This window comes from Triticum urartu, chromosome 5A, assembly GCF_056163025.1.
Source record: "Triticum urartu cultivar PI428250 chromosome 5A, HENAU_Tu73, whole genome shotgun sequence".
Taxonomy (NCBI): Eukaryota; Viridiplantae; Streptophyta; class Magnoliopsida; order Poales; family Poaceae; genus Triticum; species Triticum urartu.
Window position 1 is genome coordinate 459,730,249 of NC_141877.1, and position 18,868 is coordinate 459,749,116.

At 45.7% G+C, this 18,868-nt stretch overlaps 1 protein-coding gene and 1 long non-coding RNA gene across 2 annotated transcripts; one reads left to right on the plus strand and one right to left on the minus strand.

Moving 5' to 3' along the window:
* Positions 1–7,563: 7,563 nt before the first annotated feature.
* On the minus strand, positions 7,564–13,358 carry LOC147971919 (uncharacterized). Its single transcript, XR_015603350.1, has 2 exons — positions 12,927–13,358; positions 7,564–7,968 (listed from the first exon to the last, which is right to left on the minus strand). It is a non-coding gene; the product is annotated as an uncharacterized LOC147971919 (long non-coding RNA).
* LOC125509740 (uncharacterized) lies at positions 9,813–10,540 on the plus strand. Its single transcript, XM_048674763.2, has one exon. The coding sequence runs from the start codon at positions 10,001–10,003 to the stop codon at positions 10,253–10,255; it is 255 nt and encodes an 84-aa protein (XP_048530720.1). The 5' UTR covers positions 9,813–10,000; the 3' UTR covers positions 10,256–10,540.
* Positions 13,359–18,868: the final 5,510 nt, after the last annotated feature.

An 18,868-nucleotide genomic window follows, 5' to 3' on the forward strand; every position in this document is an offset into this window, starting at 1 on the left:
TTTCACAATCTTAAGGGGAGGACCGGCATGATTCAAATGAGTAGAGGGAATCGGTCCACCATAGACAAGTGGCGGTTCCACATGGGCAAAGATGCCGGTGCCATTCTTACCACTAGAAGAAGGAGCTTTTTCACTAGTAGCACCCCCCTTGTCAGAGTTAGCATCCGTCATCTTGTTGGTGGGATCACCCACTTTCAACGGTGCGGTGGATAGTTTAAGCCCTTCAATGAATTTAGTAAACATACTTTCAACCTCGGTCGTCATGGAGGTTTTCAATGTCTCCAATGCCACATTGAATTCCTCACAAGAGACAGAGGTTTCCCCATCTCCTGTAGACGAGACCGGATTCGCACCGGAGTGCTCCTCCACACCGTCTACGACGTCAACCATACTCTTCGGACGACAAAGTCCTCAAAAAGAGACGAGGCTCTGATACCAATTGAAAGGATCGATATAGTTGACTAGAGGGGGGTGAATAGGCAACTAACAATTTTTAGCTTTTCTTTGCCAAATTAAACTTTGCATCGAAGTAGCTTGTCGAGATGTGCAACTAGGTGAGCAACCTATATGATGCAACAACAACAAGCACATAAGCAAGCAATGGAAATAATACAAATAAGCTTGCTCAAGTGAAGGTACGAGATAACCAAGAGTGGAGCCGATGAAGACGAGGATGTGTTATCGAAGTTCCTTCCTTTTGAGGGAAAGTACGTCTCCGTTGGAGCGATGTGGAGGCACAATGCTCCCCAAGAAGCCACTAGGGCCACCGTATTCTCCTCACGCCCTCACATAATGCTAGATGCCGTGATTCCACTATTGGTGCCCTTGGAGGCGGCGACCGGACCTTTACAAACAAGGTTGGGGCAATCTCCACAACTTAATCGGAGGCTCTCAACAACACTACGAAGCTTCACCACAATGGAATATGGCTCCATGGTGACCTCAACCGTCTAGGGTGCTCAAACACCCAAGAGTAACAAGATCCGCTAGGGATTAGTGAGAGAATCAAATTTCTCTTGGTGGAAGTGTAGATCGGGGCCTTCTCAATCAATCCCGAGCAAATCAACAAGTTTGATTGGCTAGGGAGAGAGATCGGGCGAAAATGGAGCTTGGAGCATTAATGGAGCTTTGGGGGAAGAGGTAAGTCAACGTTGAAGAAGAAGACCCCCTTTTATAGAGGGGGGAACAATCCAACCGTTACCCCCTAAAAAAGCCCCGCAGAGGGCGGTACTACCGCAGGGGGCAGCGGTACTACCGCTGAGACCAGCGGTACTACCGCTCCCCCTCGCGGTACTACCGTGCAGTCTGGGAGGGCTGGCGAATGAGCAGGAGTCAGACCCAGTGCGGTACTGCCGCGGTGGTAGGGCGGTACTACCGCTCTCGAGCGGTACTACCGCTTCTACTGCCGCTGCTTAGTGCCGCACAATCCGACACGAGAGACGACCCCCTCGAGTCGACGCGGTAGGAGCCCGGTACCGCAACGGTACTGCGGCTGAGGACCCACAAGCGGTACTATCGCTGGGCACCGCGGTACTACCGCTCGGATCAAAACAAGCTCATAAAGCAGGGAAAGAGACCTCCATCGACGCGGGGAGGCTCACAGGGTGCGAAAAGGAAGTGTACGTGTTGATTCCACCCTAGCCTTACCAAAGCGGACCCCCTCTTGATAGTACGGTGACTCCTACGAGACAAGTGCAACAAACCAGAAACGAAAGAGCTACACCGTCTTGATTAAAAACTCCGAGGGGAAAGAATTGTCTCGTGCCAAAGGATGAATCTCTGAAATGCTCAAAGCACACGATTAGTCCGCAAAAACATTGTCATCAATCACCAAAACACCTTAGGGATAAAAATACCCTTACAATATTCGTAGCATAACAGGTTTTTCAATACTTTTTCATAAGATAGTAGTAATGAGCATATACAATCATCCAAAGTCAACCAAGTTCATTATAGCCCATACAATCATGAATTGAGGCACCATACAGAGAATCATTACAAAGCTTGTGTTTGGGTTAGTTGGATCACCCGCTTCTTCCTTGGTGCCGATGCCTGTGGTTTTGATGTAGTTTGCAATGTATATATTTTATTTGGGTTACCCGCCCGATTTCAACTAACAATGCATGGGGACGAAGTTTCTCTTGTCCACCTTTAAGAACAAGTTGCACACACGGAAGGGCTACAAATAACAACATTGCCAACAAGTTGTATATCCGGCCAAATGACCGGCACTATCTGGTCAAATGACCAACACATATAACAACTTGCTTGCTTGGTGATTTGGCCACCACTTGGCCACCGACCGATTAGTTGTTTCAAATAGCCACAATACTTACTCACGTCCTCTTGGATGGTGTACCATCAATGGTTGAGCGACTTTGTCTTACGATTGCAGATGAGTTCGTCGCCATAGGGCTCGAACTTCTTGTGCTCATGGAACCAAGTACTAGTGTTGGCCCAAAATATTGTGCCCTTTTTATTTGTCATGGACCGGATCAATGCTAATGGCCAAGCACGCATCACACAACAACTCGTCCTGCCGCATGTTGAAGCTTTCTCCTATACCCTCTTCTTTGGATCGGCCGCAAATTCGTCCCGATCAAAGTCGTCGTCGCCGCCCTGCTCCGGCTGGTCGGTGTATGTGCCAGGCTGCTAGGCGTGCACATCCCGAATTCCCGATCCGAGTCATTCACCTGTCCGTCGTCGAATCCCTTTGCCCTCCCCCTGCGTCGTGGATCATGTCTATCGTCTCCTTGTCCGCATTGTCGTACACGGCTCACCCGGTTAAGACATACCCCGAACAGAGAGCAGGCACCAAGCCGCTCCACGACGGGCGTTCGTGACCGGACAAGTTGTGGCGATGGAGACTTGAAGAAAAGGAGCGGTGCCACGTTGACATCGACACAGTAAGGCACGTGCCTGACGGCGGATGTCCGCCGAGCTGTTGGGAGGCGTAGAAGTAGGGAGGCTTGTATTGTCTTGGCCAGGACGACGTGTGCATGGATGGCGACGGCGGCAACACCCCGCATCCCAGTCCTTGACCGCCTCCCGCACCTCGTCCGCCGTCACGCCTGCTGCCCTTCTTTTTGAGCGACGCCTCTTTGCATTCCTTTTGAGGCAGTGGGCTTGCGGTCTCACTGAGTTTTTTTGGGCGGCCGCCTTCGTTGGATTTCCCTCCTAGCCATCTCCGGCAGCTTTTCGTATGGGTCCATGCGGCGGTGGCGGTGGCGAAAAAGGGCGAAAATTGAGGTGGAGAGCGGCGAGATGATAGCTAAGAGGGCCAAGAAGGGAGGCTTTAAGGATCGGCGTTGAAAATGCTCTAATGTCACGGCATGGTTACACCTTCCACGTCTAGAATAGAGAGTCTCCTCCGTGGTGGAACCAAATCGTTCCATTCTACGCTCGAACCAAGCACGCGGATGACTGTCAAATGTGGAACCGACACCTCATATTTCATCACATGGGCTCAACCAAACGCGCCCCTGATTTGTCAACCAAGCGCACCCTTGATCAGGACGAACATATGAACGTGCACCATCTGCGTTTCTGTACATAGTCCTTATAATTACTCCGTTTTGGCGTAAAAGAAGAATCACCTTCCCCCGAGCTAGCTTCTCCAGCCTCCCCGTGTTTGATTTTGCCTTTGTCAGGAGATAATTCGGCGCGCCTGCGGAGGGAGACGGACGGCAGCCGGGGTCAAGGTTGAGGACTGGCGCGAGAAAGTCCAGCCCGCTGGCTGCTGCCGAGCCGATGACCACACTGGTTCCTCACACAGTCGCGCTCCGTGACAAGCCTTCCGTGACGGCCGCTGCAATGTCATGTGCAAAAACAACATTTTCCTTGCTTAACTGTTAAGTAAACGGCGCTGATCGCCATCGTGTCACGAGCAAGTAAACTAAAACTAAAACTAGCGCGACGACGACGTCAAAAAAGTACCATCTTTTAAGAGGGACGTAGTATTAGCAGTATATAATTTCTCTGTTCTAAATTATTCGTCGCAGAAATTAACGTATCTAGAACTAAAATATATTTAGATATATCTATATCTGGGACAAGTAATTCGGAACTGAAGGAGTAGAAGGTAGTGGTTGTTTTTAGATAGGTAGTAATCCGGTAGTACGCGGTATGCGTGTCAGGTAGCTTAGCTTAGCCTGAACGCCCAACCACTAGGTACGTACTACTGCTAGCACCAAAACAATCTTCGGCGTGTCCACGTCGCCGTATTAAATCGTTGCAGCAGGAGCGTCACGGGGCTTGACTTGGCCAGCAATCGCACGCTCGATACTGTGCAAATATAACGGAGTAAGCATTGATTAGCCCTGCAGAAATTGTATATTGATCATTGCTGTCTTATGGAGATGGCATTGAAAAGTTTCTTATTTTGTTAGGCTTGTGAGTATATTATCAATTGTTTTTGTGCTGTAAATACAAAATAAAACGCCGTTGAACATTTGAACAACATATGTTGCTACGAATACATGATTATTGAGACTGTACGTCATAGACAGGTAAGAGGTAATCTCATCATTCCTATGCAACACGTGAGCCCAATAAAATATGCAATATTTCATCTCTCCAAGCAAACACTAAAATAGAACCGTTTAGATCCACTATGCCGACTCCAACCAAACACCAAAACATAATCACACACCAACCAAATTCATGAATGTGTTATCGACCTGGCCAACCTTGAACGGAATGTTATGGTTCCATTACGGCGACACAAGTTGGTTTTTGTTCCATTCTTACATCTACTAGGTGGAGTAAAAAATGGAATGGAATATTTTCGCTCCGATGTTTGGCTAGAGAGATCGAATGAATCAAATTTGATTCAACTCACCTCTTTCACAGGAGTGGTGAGTTTACCCCCATATGCATATGATGCATAATACGAATAAGTATAGCCCTTTGACTTTCTGACAACATATTATTTGAATTTTCAACACGATTTCATTTGTATTTGCAACATATAAAAATAGCAATGTACAATCACAAACGTAACAAATATTTGTCATCACAGATAACACATTTTAAAAAACACATTCATAAGACGGTAGTACTGGGCGTATATAACACATGTCACCCAAAAGCAACCAAGTTTATTATAGGCCATACAAACATGTCAGTTCGCATGAAGACACAACCAAATCGTGAATTGGTGCTGGGGTGCAGCATACAGAGAGAATCATTACACGTCGAGCTCGACATGAAAAGCCAAGCTAGAGACCCATGTACGATGGGATCGTCCAAACAGGAGGGGAGGAAAAGTGAATTCTCATTTTTCATTAAGTTTGTCGTTGTTAACCCCACTGGTTTGGCAGGATGCTCCTTCGCTCCACCCAGGGACACCGCAAAACTAACTTCCCACTCGACAGCCGCCAACTTCCCTCAGTGATACCGATACCGCATGTCCTTACTCACATGCCCCAATCCCCCCCCCTCCCGGCGCCCTCCCCCGAGGACTTTGCACTTCTATAAGATCCATTGTGCCCAAATCTGAAGTTAATTTGATACATGTGACCGGCAATGAGAGTTTTTTTCGTCACCTCCTTCTGTCACTGCTACTTTTGTGCTCCACCTTCGCATAGACGGGAAGAAGAGGCGAGAGGGGCGTTGCGTTTAGGGATACAGTAAAGGCATTTGTTCCTCTCTCTCTCTCTCCACTAGTGAGTGAGCGTGGAACACGGTGAGAGTTGGGTCACAGAGATAACGTGACCGTTGATCGACTGAGGAACCGGTGCATTAGACAAATTTTATGTTATGACATAGTTCTGCGTCGAGGAAGAATACTCTTTTCGGTGGAACCAATTCTTTCCATTCTACTGACAAATGAATGACTGCCAAATGTGGAACCGGCACTTCACATTTCACCACATGGGCTCAAACAGACACGCCATTGATTTGTCAACCAAGCACACCCTTGAGTGGGAAGATCATCTGGCGTGCACAATCTATGTTTCTTTTTCTATGACTCCAAACTGTAGGAGTTTATTCCCACATTTTTTTTAATTTTTGTGTGTAAAGTTTATGTCCAAAAGGGGAAAGGAATAAAACTAGTACCAAACTACCTCAACTAACACCTAAAAGGGAAAACTCTGAGGCCTCCTTTGGTTCATAGAAATTTTGTAGGATAAGAACTTTGTAGGAACATCTCCTTCGAAGCCCCTTGGTTTACATGAATCTATTCCTATTTCTATAGGATAGGCATCAATCCTTCATATTTTAAAGGAAAAAAATATTAGTCTATACTCAATGAAAAAGTGTATTCTATGCATCAAATGACATGTCTTTCCCTATATAAATTGAGATGCATGTCATCTCACTTTCTATGGTTTTTCTATTTCTATACTATTCCTATCCTGTGAATCAAAGGAGGCCTGAGAGCAAAAACCGTATGAGGAAAAAGATCAAATCCAAATAAGATGACCAGAGATGCAAAACTGAATTCCTCCCGGGGAAGGAAACTGTCTAAAATCTGTATTTCTATTTTTTTAATAGAGAGTTGTATTAATTAAAAGAGGAAACATTGTTCTTACAATCTTGCAACGCCACGCTCAACACGCAGGTTGGCATTGTCCGTTACATAACACCGTCACCAACTTTCTACGCCCAAACTGGACAAGACTATGGGCTAAACTATTGAATCTTCTATCTACTCTCTGAACTTTAACTTCTCTGTTTCCTTGCTTGATGGCCTGGAATTCCTTCGCAAACACTCCGATTTCCGATCTATCCATGCATGAGGGGTCAAGTGACTTTGCCACGACGTTGTTGTCCGTCTCAATAATTAAAGGTAGGTATGTGCATGCAGTCCTTCTAGACAAGCCGTAGCTTCTGCGAAGTCTGCTCCTTTGCATCACGGAATGTAGTCCCAGGCCGACAAGATAATTCTCCCATCATGCTCTCGAACCACAGCTCCCCATGCTCCGCTGCTATTCTCCTGCAAAAAACTTCCATCCACATTGACCGTGGCCCACCCGTGGTCAGGCTTTTGCCAAGCTTTTTCCTTTGTATTATCATGTTCTTTCAATTTTGCCAATTTGATCATACGGCTTTTCCCTTTACGATCAATCTTGGAATTTCCGTTCTCGATCAAACAGATGCTTGCAAGGTAGTTTTGCAAAAACCGAGCAGAGTGGGAGATTTTTGCTTTACCTTTCGCAAAGATCGCATCATTTCTATGAAGCCAAACACGCCACCAAAATAGCATAAGTTTTTGTCGTAAGTCTCCAGTCACTTTATCTAGTAGGACAAGAACCCAATCCTTTCCTGTGTAGCTTATTTCATGCTCAGGAGGAAGGTTCCACACGTCCTTCAACTCATGCCAGAGGGCTCTCACAAACGTACATCGGTGCGCAACATGGAATCCCGTTTCGTCATCAGCGCCACAAACATTACAAATTGGAGTGAGGCCCGAAATATGGCGAAATCTATTTGTTTGAACCATGAGAAATTCTGTATTTCTGTTTTGTACTCCCTTCTGTCCTTTTAGTTCGCATATAAGTTTTGTTCAAAGTCAAAGTATCTCTACTTTGACCAATCTTATAAAAAAAAGTATCAACATTTACAATGTCAAATGAATATTATTAGATTCATTATATTTTAACATAAATTTGATAGTTTGACTTCACAAAAATTTAATACGCAGAGTAAAAAGTATCGGAGAAAGTACATAGTCGTAGTCCTGCTTGCAGTGAGTATTCCTCCACTGTTGCGCCTAAAAGAACAATCTGCGTTTCGCCAGCGGCTTGATGTCTTGCCATGCTCCAGCTTTTCCTTCCTCCAAAATTCTCTTCGTCGTGTTTGATTTCTCCATTTCCCTCGAAATTTCAGTGCGCCTGAGGTGAGCAGGCAAGCCGGCAGCGGTCAAGGTCAACTGATGACTCCCTGCCTGCTGCCGAGCAGATGGACCCACTCCACTGGTTCCTCACACAGTCGCACTCCGTGACAAACCTTCCGTGACGGCCGCTGCAATGTCATGCAGAAAAACAACAATTTTCCTTGCTTAATTGTTAAGTAAATAAACGGCACCTCGATCGCACGACAACGTCAAAAAAAGAACCATAACGTAGTATTTTTCCGTAGTTTTCAATGATACTACCTCTGTGTCATAATGTAAGACGTTTTCTGACATTAGTGTACTGTCAAAAAAATCTTACATTATGAGATGAAGGGAGTATTTTTTTATGACATGCATTTTGTAGACACCGTTGGGCTAGCGTTGGCGGCGATATGGATCAGGAGGTGCTGCGGTGTGGCATCTAACGTGTGGGTGACGGCGGGTCTCGGTTGCGTGGCGCAGCAGGGTCTCGATGATGGACATATGTTGATGGCCACATGCAGGGTGGTGGCGCTGTCTGGCGTCACGGTGGCGTCGACGTCAGCTAGGCCTGGCAAGGTCGATGCGTCGGTACAACTCTGAAGATGAATCGGTGGAAGACGGTGGCGGCGGCCTCTGATAATGCGCCGGACCGGTGTGTGCCCCAGACCCAACAATGTGGCTTGATTGAGGCCTCTGATTTTAGATGTTAGGCTGTGCTGCGAGGTCTGCTTGTTATTCGGCTCGGACTATCGGCACCCCTTCATCAAGTGGATAAGAGTGGCGACAGATGTTGTGAAGATGATGACTTCAGATGTACTGATATATTACTTTATAAAGTCTTTGTAAATAATTAATAAAGTGAATACATGCATGGTTCAGATGCAGAGATAGGGGGTCTTCCTTCATAAAAAAATTAAGGCTAATGTTTGACACAAAATAAAAAGAGGATCAATAAATCAAAATGACGACAGTAGTTTATTAAAGGTAGGGAGGTAATTTCTGTAGTGTGGTCTGCTACGCGGTACTATGTCAGTTCGCTTAGCTTAAGACCTCTCCTAATGCATTGATGCTAAAGTGGGGTGCTAAATGCATTAAAATGCTTAGCAATTAATGTCTTCAATGCATCGGGGCTTAGGTTTTGTAGCTAAGCCTCCTCTATTTAGGCCCCTCCTAATTCTTCAATTTGTACAGGTGCTAAGGTTGTCAACTAAGCAAAAAATATGATGTGGCATACTAATTAAGAAGCGAGAGAGTAGTATGGTGATCCCAGGAAGAAATGTTGCTAAGCATGTGTACCTAGGTGGAAGCACAATTCTGACAAATTAAATGCACGAAGCTTAGCACCCAAAAGTTTAGCACATTTGCATTGTGGACTTGAGTCGCTAAGGCATTTAGTAATATGCTTAGCACCTCGTCTAAACACCTTTGTATTGGGGAATGTCTTAATTGTTTAGTAATAGAACTCTTTCATGTATTGGTTGGTAGTCTTTTTGCCTAGATCCACGTGTTTAGCATCGGGTCTTAATTGTTTAGAATCAGCATAATACTCTCTCTCCTTTTTAATGGTTTTGTCACATCATTTTCTACTTATGTGGCATTCTTAGCACCTGTACACCGTAGAGCACTGTGAAGGCCTAAGCCCGAACGCCCAGTCGCTAGTACAGCAATCTTCGGCTTGTCCACGTCGCCGTATTAAATCGTTGCAGCAGGAGCGTCACGGGGCTTGACTCGGCCAGCAATCGCACGCTCGATACTGTACAAATATAGTTAGTTGGAGTAAGCATTGATTAGCCCCGCAGAAACGCGAGGACGGATAGGCCCGCCAGTAGGATACGTACGTGAGGCGACGTGGCCTCGCACGAAAAGCTGGACCGGTTCTTCCACAGGGCGCCCACAGGTAGCCGAGCCGAGCAAACCAAACCCCTCCGCGCTAAGCAAAACCACCCCGCCCCATCCAGTGGCGGCACGCGACCGCGCTCGGACGTCACGTCGCCCGAGCCCAACAAAAACCCCCACCGCCCCCTCCCCCGGCACGGGGCTATAAAGCCGGCGCCCGCCACCACGGGCCGGACGATAACGGCGACACGCACACGGACTCCGCGCTCACCCAGCACAAGAAGCGACACCGCACAGCGCAGCTAGCAAGTTGAGTTCGGGTTGGAGGTCGAGTGGGATCGGATGGCGTCGGCGCCGGTGGAGTTCCTGGGCGCGCGGGAGGGCGGGGCCGGCGGGGAGGCGCTCTACTGCGCCATCATCCTCTGGCTGTCCGTCATGTCCTGGATCATCTTCACCTGCGTCGGCGGCGACGACGGCGGCAGGCGCAGGAAGGGCCGCCGCGACACCAAGGTCTTCGTCGGCGCCGAGCGCATGTGCGACGGCACCGGGCCCCACTGCAGCGGCGGGTACGGCCTCTGCGGCTCCTGCGTCGACTAGCCCTGCCCCTCCAAATCGTTCGTCTGGTTGGTTTGTAATCGAGAGTCGAAAGTGCTGGTAGTATCATCTATCTATGGTGTGATGCGATGAAGAACTCCTCTCCTCTTCTTCTCCGGGGAGCTCCGTTCTTCTAGCCTGTAAATAGTTTTAGCGATCGATGATCGCCGAGATGAGCGAGTATGATCTACTTAGTAGCATGAGTATCTCCCCTTTGTGAAGACAATAAGAGGGAGCTAGCGTCTGATCCTGGTTCCCGGTTTGGCTGCAAGAATTAGTCTCGATTGATTCTTCCTGTTCTTGTCTTTCTCGCTCGATCATGCGCGAATTTCGCAATCAGAAGAGGTGCTTTCTCTTCCGAGTGGGCGATTTGCGTTTGGTCTAGTGCTGCTGCTTTCTGTTGTGGGGAGCATAATTGATTGCGGATAATCGCAGAGATATCATTTTCAAGTGGACTATCTGCACGGGTTGGTTGGGGGGTTGGCCGGATTTAATCTCGGTTAGCAAGCCAAGCCCAGGCCAAGGGGCTCCTCCTCTGGTAGTGGTGGATCAGGCGGCAGGAATTAATTGCCGTGGAGTGAAATCCGCGGCCGTGTATAGTAAGCTGTGACTGTGACACCCGGGACATTGAGCCTATCGTGAGTGTCCAGTTGCTACAGAACGTCAGCGCGAAGGCATGTCCATGCTAATTTTAAGAAATTATTATTCACTAGTGCTTGGAAACCTACAGAAGAAATTATCTGGCATTCCAGATTTATCTTCTTTCTATGATCGTATGTTCTGTTTGTTTGCAATCCTGATCGGTTGTTGTCTTTGTTAATTCAAAGTCGGACGAGGATCGAGCCTTTTCTTGGGCTTTGCCTGAGCGTTTTCTCTTAAAAAAATCCAACAGAGAAAGAAATCAGGATGGTTTGGAGTAGCTTTTATCTTTCATTGGTTTTAGAAATTAGAAATTGAAATGAGTTTGTTAAGAAATATTTGTTGGCTCTATGCAATGATGAGCTTGGGCAACCTCACTTCTGGCAGAAACGTATTCAGGTAGTAAAAGACATTTTTTGCTAGTTGTTGTTGTAAGGTAGTTGCGAATGGATCCAGACCTTGTTTTTGAAAGATATCTGGTTTGGAGATAGACTCATAAGTTGCCAAAAATAAAAATTAGCTACACCCATGTGTAAGTTGTTTCCTAAACTGTACGTATGTGCAACCATCTGCTTGTTGTTTATGATGGGGCAAAGCTCTCAGAGGAAAGTGATGAAATGGGTGTGGAGACTTACCAAGGCTGGTATGTTCTAGCTGAAATTATTTATCGTTTCTTAAAATATTGACCAATGATTGTTCCATATGCACAAATGTGGTTCGGCTTAAAGGTGGAAGCCTTTATTCGTCGATTATTGGAAAGAGTGTTCGCAAGAGAGGTGATTTTTTGAAAGTGTGGTTGGGACGGTTTAATAGATTGTTTTTTTATTTGAAACAAAGACAAAAAAGTTTGCCTCATCCATTAAACGCCGATATCTACCTAACGTTCGGTCTAGGGATCTCCTAGACCGAACGAATCGCTCGCGCTCGATGGGAGAGCGGACCGAACGATTTTGTTCGATGGGAAAGAAGCCCCAACGCGAACGCCCCATCCCCTTGCGCCCCGTACCCTTGTCACAATGAAAATCCTTTGCACAAAGACACATCCCAGTAACAGAAGTGGGCGAAAAACAGGCCCAACTTGAACATAGTAAAAGAAGGCCTTAAAGAAAAGATAATATACTATGCATGACCTATTTCGGCTAAGAAAGCATACAAAACTTGACATCCCTTTACAATAAAACAGAATCCATGGTTAAAAAAGATTCAAAAATAATTTATATATATGAAAAAAATTAAGCTTGGGCAACCTCACTTCTGGCATAAACTTATGCCGGTACTAAAAGACTTTTTTGCTAGTTGTTGTTGTAAGGTAGTTAGGAATGGATCCGGAACTTGTTTTTGGAAGATATTTGGATTGGAGATAGACCCATAAGTCGCCAAAAATAAAAAGAGATAGAGCCATGTGTAAGTTGTTTCCAAAATTGTACGTACGTGTAACCATCTGCATGTTGTTTGTGATGGTGCAAGGCTGTCAGAGGAATGTGATAAATGCCTGTTGAGACTGGAGACATAGCAAGCCTGGTGTGTTCTAAGTGAAATTCTTTACCGTTTCTCAAAATATGGATCAATGATTGTTCCATATGTGGATGTTGGATTTCCGCTTCAAGGTGGAAGTCATTATTGGTTGATTATTGAAAAGAGTGTTCGCACGAGAGATAATTTTTAGAAAGTGTGGTTGGGCAGTTCAATAGAACAAGAGTTACACCATGGCATTTTTATTTGGTTACACCATGATAGTTCTGTTGTATCTACCATGAAAAAAATAATTATTTAGACCATAGTTATTTTTCTATAGGTAGCATGGCAGTTTCAATATTTAGACCATGGCAATTTTTTGTAGGTACCATGGCAACTTCAATATTTAGACCATGAGAAGTATTGATCAAATTGGGGATCCAAAAACAGTCTTGATCTGGTCGTTGGACACAAACAAAATGTTGAGGATCGTAACAGAAATTTAAAATTCTCTACGCATCACCAAGATCAATCTATGGAGTAATCTAGCAACAAGGGGAAGGGGAGTGCATCTACATACCCTTGTAGATCGCTAAGCGGAAGCGTTGTAAGAACGCGGATGAAGGAGTCGTACTCGCAGCGATTCAGATCACGGTTGATTCCGATCTAGCGCCGAACAAACGGCGCCTCCGCGTTCAACACACGTACAGCCCGGTGACATCTCCCACGCCTTGATCCAGCAAGGGGAGAAGGAGAGGTTGGGGAAGACTCCGTTCAGCAGCAGCACAACAGCGTGGTGGTGGTGGAGGAGCACGGAACTCCAGCAGGGCTTCGCCAAGCACTACGAGAGATGAGGAGGGAGCGGGGTAGGGCTGCGCCAACAGGGAGATTGAATCGTGTGTTGGGCTGCCCCTTTGCCTCCACTATATATAGGGGGAGAGGGAGGGCTGCGCCCCCACCTAGGGTTCCCACCCCAAGGGGTGCGGCAGCCCTAGATCCCATCTAGGGTGGCGGCCACAAGGGGAAGAGGGGGAGGCGCACCTAGGGTGGGCCTTAGGGCCCATCTGCCCTAGGGTTTGCCCCCTTCCCCTCTTGGAGGCGCCTTGGGCCTTGGTGGGAGGCGCCCCAGCCCACCTAGGGGCTGGTCCCTTCCCACTATTGGCCCATGTAGGCCTCCGGGGCTGGTGGCCCCACCTGGTGGACCCCCGGACCCCTCCGGTGGTCCCGGTACACTACCGGTGATGCCCGGAACACTTCCGGTGGCCAAAACCATACTTCCTATATATCAATCTTTACCTCCGGACCATTCCGGAACTCCTCGTGACGTCCGGGATCTCATCCGGGACTCCGAACAACATTCGGTAACCGCGTACATACTTTCCCTATAACCCTAGCGTCATCGAACCTTAAGTGTGTAGACCCTACGGGCTCGGGAGTCATGCAAACATGGCCGAGACAACTCTCCGGTCAATAACCAACAACGGGATTTGGATACCCATGTTGGCTCCCACATGCTCCACGATGATCTCATCGGATGAACCACGATGTCAAGGATTCAATCAATCCCGTATACAATTCCCTTTGTCTAGCGGTACGATACTTGCCCGAGATTCGATCGTCGGTATCCCGATACCTTGTTCAATCTCGTTACCGGCAAGTCTCTTTACTCGTTCCGTAACACATCATCCCGTGATCAACTCCTTGGTCACATTGTGCACATTATGATGATGTCCTACCGAGTGGGCCCAGAGATACCTCTCCGTTTACACGGAGTGACAAATCCCAGTCTCGATTCGTGCCAACCCAACAGACACTTTCGGAGATACCTGTAGTGTACCTTTATAGCCACCCAGTTACGTTGTGACGTTTGGCACACCCAAAGCACTCCTACGGTATCCGGGAGTTGCACAATCTCATGGTCTAAGGAAATGATACTTGACATTAGAAAAGCTTTAGCATACGAACTACACGATCTTGTGCTAGGCTTAAGATTGGGTCTTGTCCATCACATCATTCTCCTAATGATGTGATCCCGTTATCAACGACATCCAATGTCCATGGTCAGGAAACTGTAACCATCTATCGATCAACGAGCTAGTCAACTAGAGGCTTACTAGGGACATGGTGTTGTCTATGTATCCGCACATGTATCTGAGTTTCCTATCAATACAATTCTAGCATGGATAATAAGCGATTATCATGAACAAGGAAATATAATAATAACCAATTTATTATTGCCTCTAGGGCATATTTCCAACAGTCTCCCACTTGCACTAGAGTCAATAATCTAGTTCACATCCCCATGTGATTAACACTCACAGGTCACATCGCCATGTGATCAACATCCAAAGAGTTTACTAGAGTCACTAATATAGTTCACATCACTATGTGATTAATACTCAATAAGTTCTGGGTTTGATCATGTTATGCTTGTGAGAGAGGTTGTAGTCAACGGGTCTTGCCATTTTCAGATCCCTATGTATTCGCAAAACTTTATATCGTAGATGCTGCTGCCACGTTCCACTTGGAGCTATTCCAAATTGTTGCTCCATTATACGTATCCGGTATCTCTACTCAGAGCTATCCGGATAGGTGTTAAGCTTGCATCGACGTAACTCTTTACGTCGAACTCTTTATCACCTCCATAACCGAGAAACATTTCCTTATTCCTCTAAGGATAATTTTCGACCGCTATCCGGTGATCTACTCCTAGATCACCTTTGTACCCTTTTGCCAGACATGTGGCAAGGCACACATCAGGTGCGGTACTTCAGCATGGCATACCATATAGAGCCTATGACAAAAGCATAGGGGACGACCTTCGTCCTTCCTCTTTCTTCTGCCGTGGTCAAGCTTTGAGTCTTACTCAACTTCACACCTTACAACTCAGGCAAGAACCCCTTCTTTGACTGATCTATTTTGAACTCCTTCGAAAACATGTCAAGGTGTGCGTTCTTTGAAAGTATCATCAGGCGTCTTGATCCACCTCTATAGATCTTGATGCCCAATTTGTAAGCAGCTTTATCCAGGTCTTCCTTTGAAAAACACTCTTCAAACAACCGTTTATGCTTTCCAGAAATTCTACATTATTTCGGATCTACAATATGTCATCCACATATACTTATCAGAAATGTTGTAGTGCTCCCACTCACTTTCTTGTAAATACAAGTTTCTAACAAACATTGTATAAACCTAAAAGCTTTGATCACTCCATCAAAACGTATATTCCGATTCCGAGATGCTTGCTCTAGTCCATAGAAGGATTGCTGGAGCCAGCATACTTTTTAGCATCCTTAGGATCGACAAAACTTTGATTGTATCACATACAACTTTTCTTACGAAAACTGGTAAGAAAACTTGTTTTGACATCCATCTGTAAGATTTCATAATCGAAAAATACAGCTAATGCTAACATGATTCCGATGGACTTAAGCATCGCTACGGGTGAGAAATTCTCATCGTAGTCAACTCCTTGAACTTGTGAAAAGACTCTTTCCCACAAGTCGAGCTTCATAGACGGTAACATTACCGCCCACGCCCGTCTTCTTCTTAAAAGATCCATTTATCTCAATGGCTTGCCGATCATCGGGCAAGTCCACCAAAGTCCATACTTTGTTCTGATATATGGATCCTATCTCGGATTTCATGGTTTCTAACCATTTGTCGGAATACGGGCCCACCATCGCTTCTCCATAGCTCGTAGGTTCATTGTTGTCTAACAACATGATATCTAAGACAGGATTACCGTACCACTCAGGAGTAGTACATATCCTTGTCGACCTATGAGGTTCGATAGCAACTTGATCCGAAGCTTCATGATCACTATCATTAACTTCCTACTCAACAGACGTAGGCGCCACAGAAAACATCTTTCTGTGTTGCATCACTCTCTGGTTGAAGTAAAGGTTTAACAACCTCATCAAGTTCTATCTTCCTCCCACTCAATTCTTTCGAGAGAAACTCCTTCTCGAGAAAGGACCTGTTCTTAGCGACAAACAATTTGCCCTCGGATCTGAGATAGAAGGTATACCCAACTGTCACCTTTGGGTATCCTATGAAGATGTGTTTGTCCTCTTTGGGTTCGAGCTTCTCCGGCTGAAGCCTTAAGCATCGCAGCCCCAAACATTAAGAAACGACAACTTTGGTTTCTCGCCAAACCAATGTTCATACGACGTCGTCTCAACGGACTTAGATGGTGTCCTATCTAAAGTGAATGCAGCTGTCTCTAACGCATAACCTCAAAATGAAAACGGTAGATTGGTAAGAGACATCATAGATCGCACCATATCTCATAGGGTTCGATTACGACGTCCGGACACACCATTACCTTGTGGTGTTCCAGGTGGCTTCAACTGTGAAACAATTCCACAATGTCTTAAGTGATTGCCAAACTCATAACTCAGAAAATCCCTTTTTGATCAGATCGTAGGAACATGATCTTATTGTTATGATGATTCTTAACTTCACTCTAAAATCGCTTGAACTTTTCAAACGTTTCAGACTTGTGCTTCATTAAGTAGATATACCTATATCTACCCAAATCGTCAGTGAAGATGAGAAAATAGCGATATCCACCGCACGCTTCAATTCTCATTGGATCACACGCATCAGCATGCATGATTTCCAACAAGTCACTTGCCCGTTTCATTGTACCTGAAAACGGGGTCTTAGTCATCCTGCCCATGAGGCATGGCTCGCATGTGTCAAGCGATTCAAAATCAAGTGACTCCAAACATCCATCGACATGGAGTTTTTTCATGCATCTTAAGCCAATATGACCTAAGCGGCAGTGCCACAAGAAAGTGGTACTATCATTATTAACTCTACATCCTTTGGCGTGAACATGTGTATTACCACGACCGAGATTCAATGAACCATTCACATAGGGTGCATGACCATGAAAGGTATTATTCATGTAAACAGAATAACCATTATTCTCTAATTTAAATGAACAACCGTATTGCAATGAACATGATCTAATCATATTCATGCTCAACGTAGACACCTGATAACATTTATCTAGGTTCAATACTAATCCCGAAGGCAAATGGAGCGTGCGATGGTGATCTCATCAACTTTGGAAACACTTCCAACACACATCGTCACCTCGCCCTTAGCTAGTCTCCGTTTAGTCCGTAGCTTTTGCTTCAAGTCACCAATAATAGCAACTGAACCGGTATCCAATACCCAGGTGCTACTAGGAGTACTAGTGAGGTACACATTAATAACACATATATACTTTGTTGAAGTTGCCAGCCTTCTTATCTACCATACATTTGGGGTAATTCCACTACCAGTGACCGTTCCCCTTACAATAGAAGCACTCAGTCTCGGGTTTGGGTTCAACCTTGGGTTCCTTCACTGGAGCGGCAACTGGTTTGCCATCCATGAAGTTTCCCTTCTAGCCCTTGCCCTTCTTGAAACCAGTGGTCTTGTCAAACCATCAACACTTGATGCTCCTTCTTGATTTCTATCTTTTGCGGTCTTAAGCACCGCGAACAGCTCTGGGATCAACTCCATCCCTTGCATGTCATAGTTCATCACGAAGATCTAGTAGCTTAGTGATAGTGGCTAGAGAACTCTATCAATCACTATCTTATCTGGAAGTTTAACTCCCACTTGATTTAAGTGATTGTAGCACCCAGACATTCTGAGCACATGCTCACTAGCTGAGCTATTCTCCTCCATCTTGTTGGCAAAAGAACTTGTCAGAGGTCTCACACCTCTCAACACGGGCATGAGCCTGAAATCCCAATTTCAGCTCTTGGAACATCTCATATGTTCTATGGCATTCAAAACGTCATTGGAATCCCGATTCTAAGCCGTAAAGTATGGTGCACTAAACTATTAAGTAGTCATCAGGATGTGTCTGTCAGGTGTTCACAACATCCACAGACGACGTTGTAGGGGTTTGCACATCGAGCGGTGCATCGAAGACGTAAGCCTTCTGTGTAGTAGTGAGGACATTCCTCGGACTACGGACCTAGTCCGCATCATTGCTTACAATATCTTTCAACTTAATCTTTCTCTAGGAACGTATTGAAACAGGGAGCTACAACGTGAGCTATTTATCTACAACATATTTGCAAAGACAATTTAGACTATGTTCATGATAATTGAGTTCATCTAATCAAATTATTTAATGAACTCCCACTCAGATAGACATCCCTCTAGTTATCTAAGTGAAACATGATCCGAGTCAACTAGGCCATGTCCGATCATCACGTGAGACGGACTAGTCAACATCGGTGAACATCTTCATGTTGATCGTATCTTCTATACGACTCATGCTCGACCTTTCGGTCTTCCGTGTTCCGAGGCCATGTTTGTACATGCTAGGCTCGTCAAGTCAACCTAAGTGTATTGCGTGTGTAAATCTGGCTTACACCCGTTGTATTCGAACGTTAGAATCTATCACACCCGATCATCACGTGGTGCTTTGAAACAACGAACCTTCGCAACGGTGCATAGTTAGGGGGAACACTTTCTTGAAATTATTACGAGGGATCACCTTATTTAAGC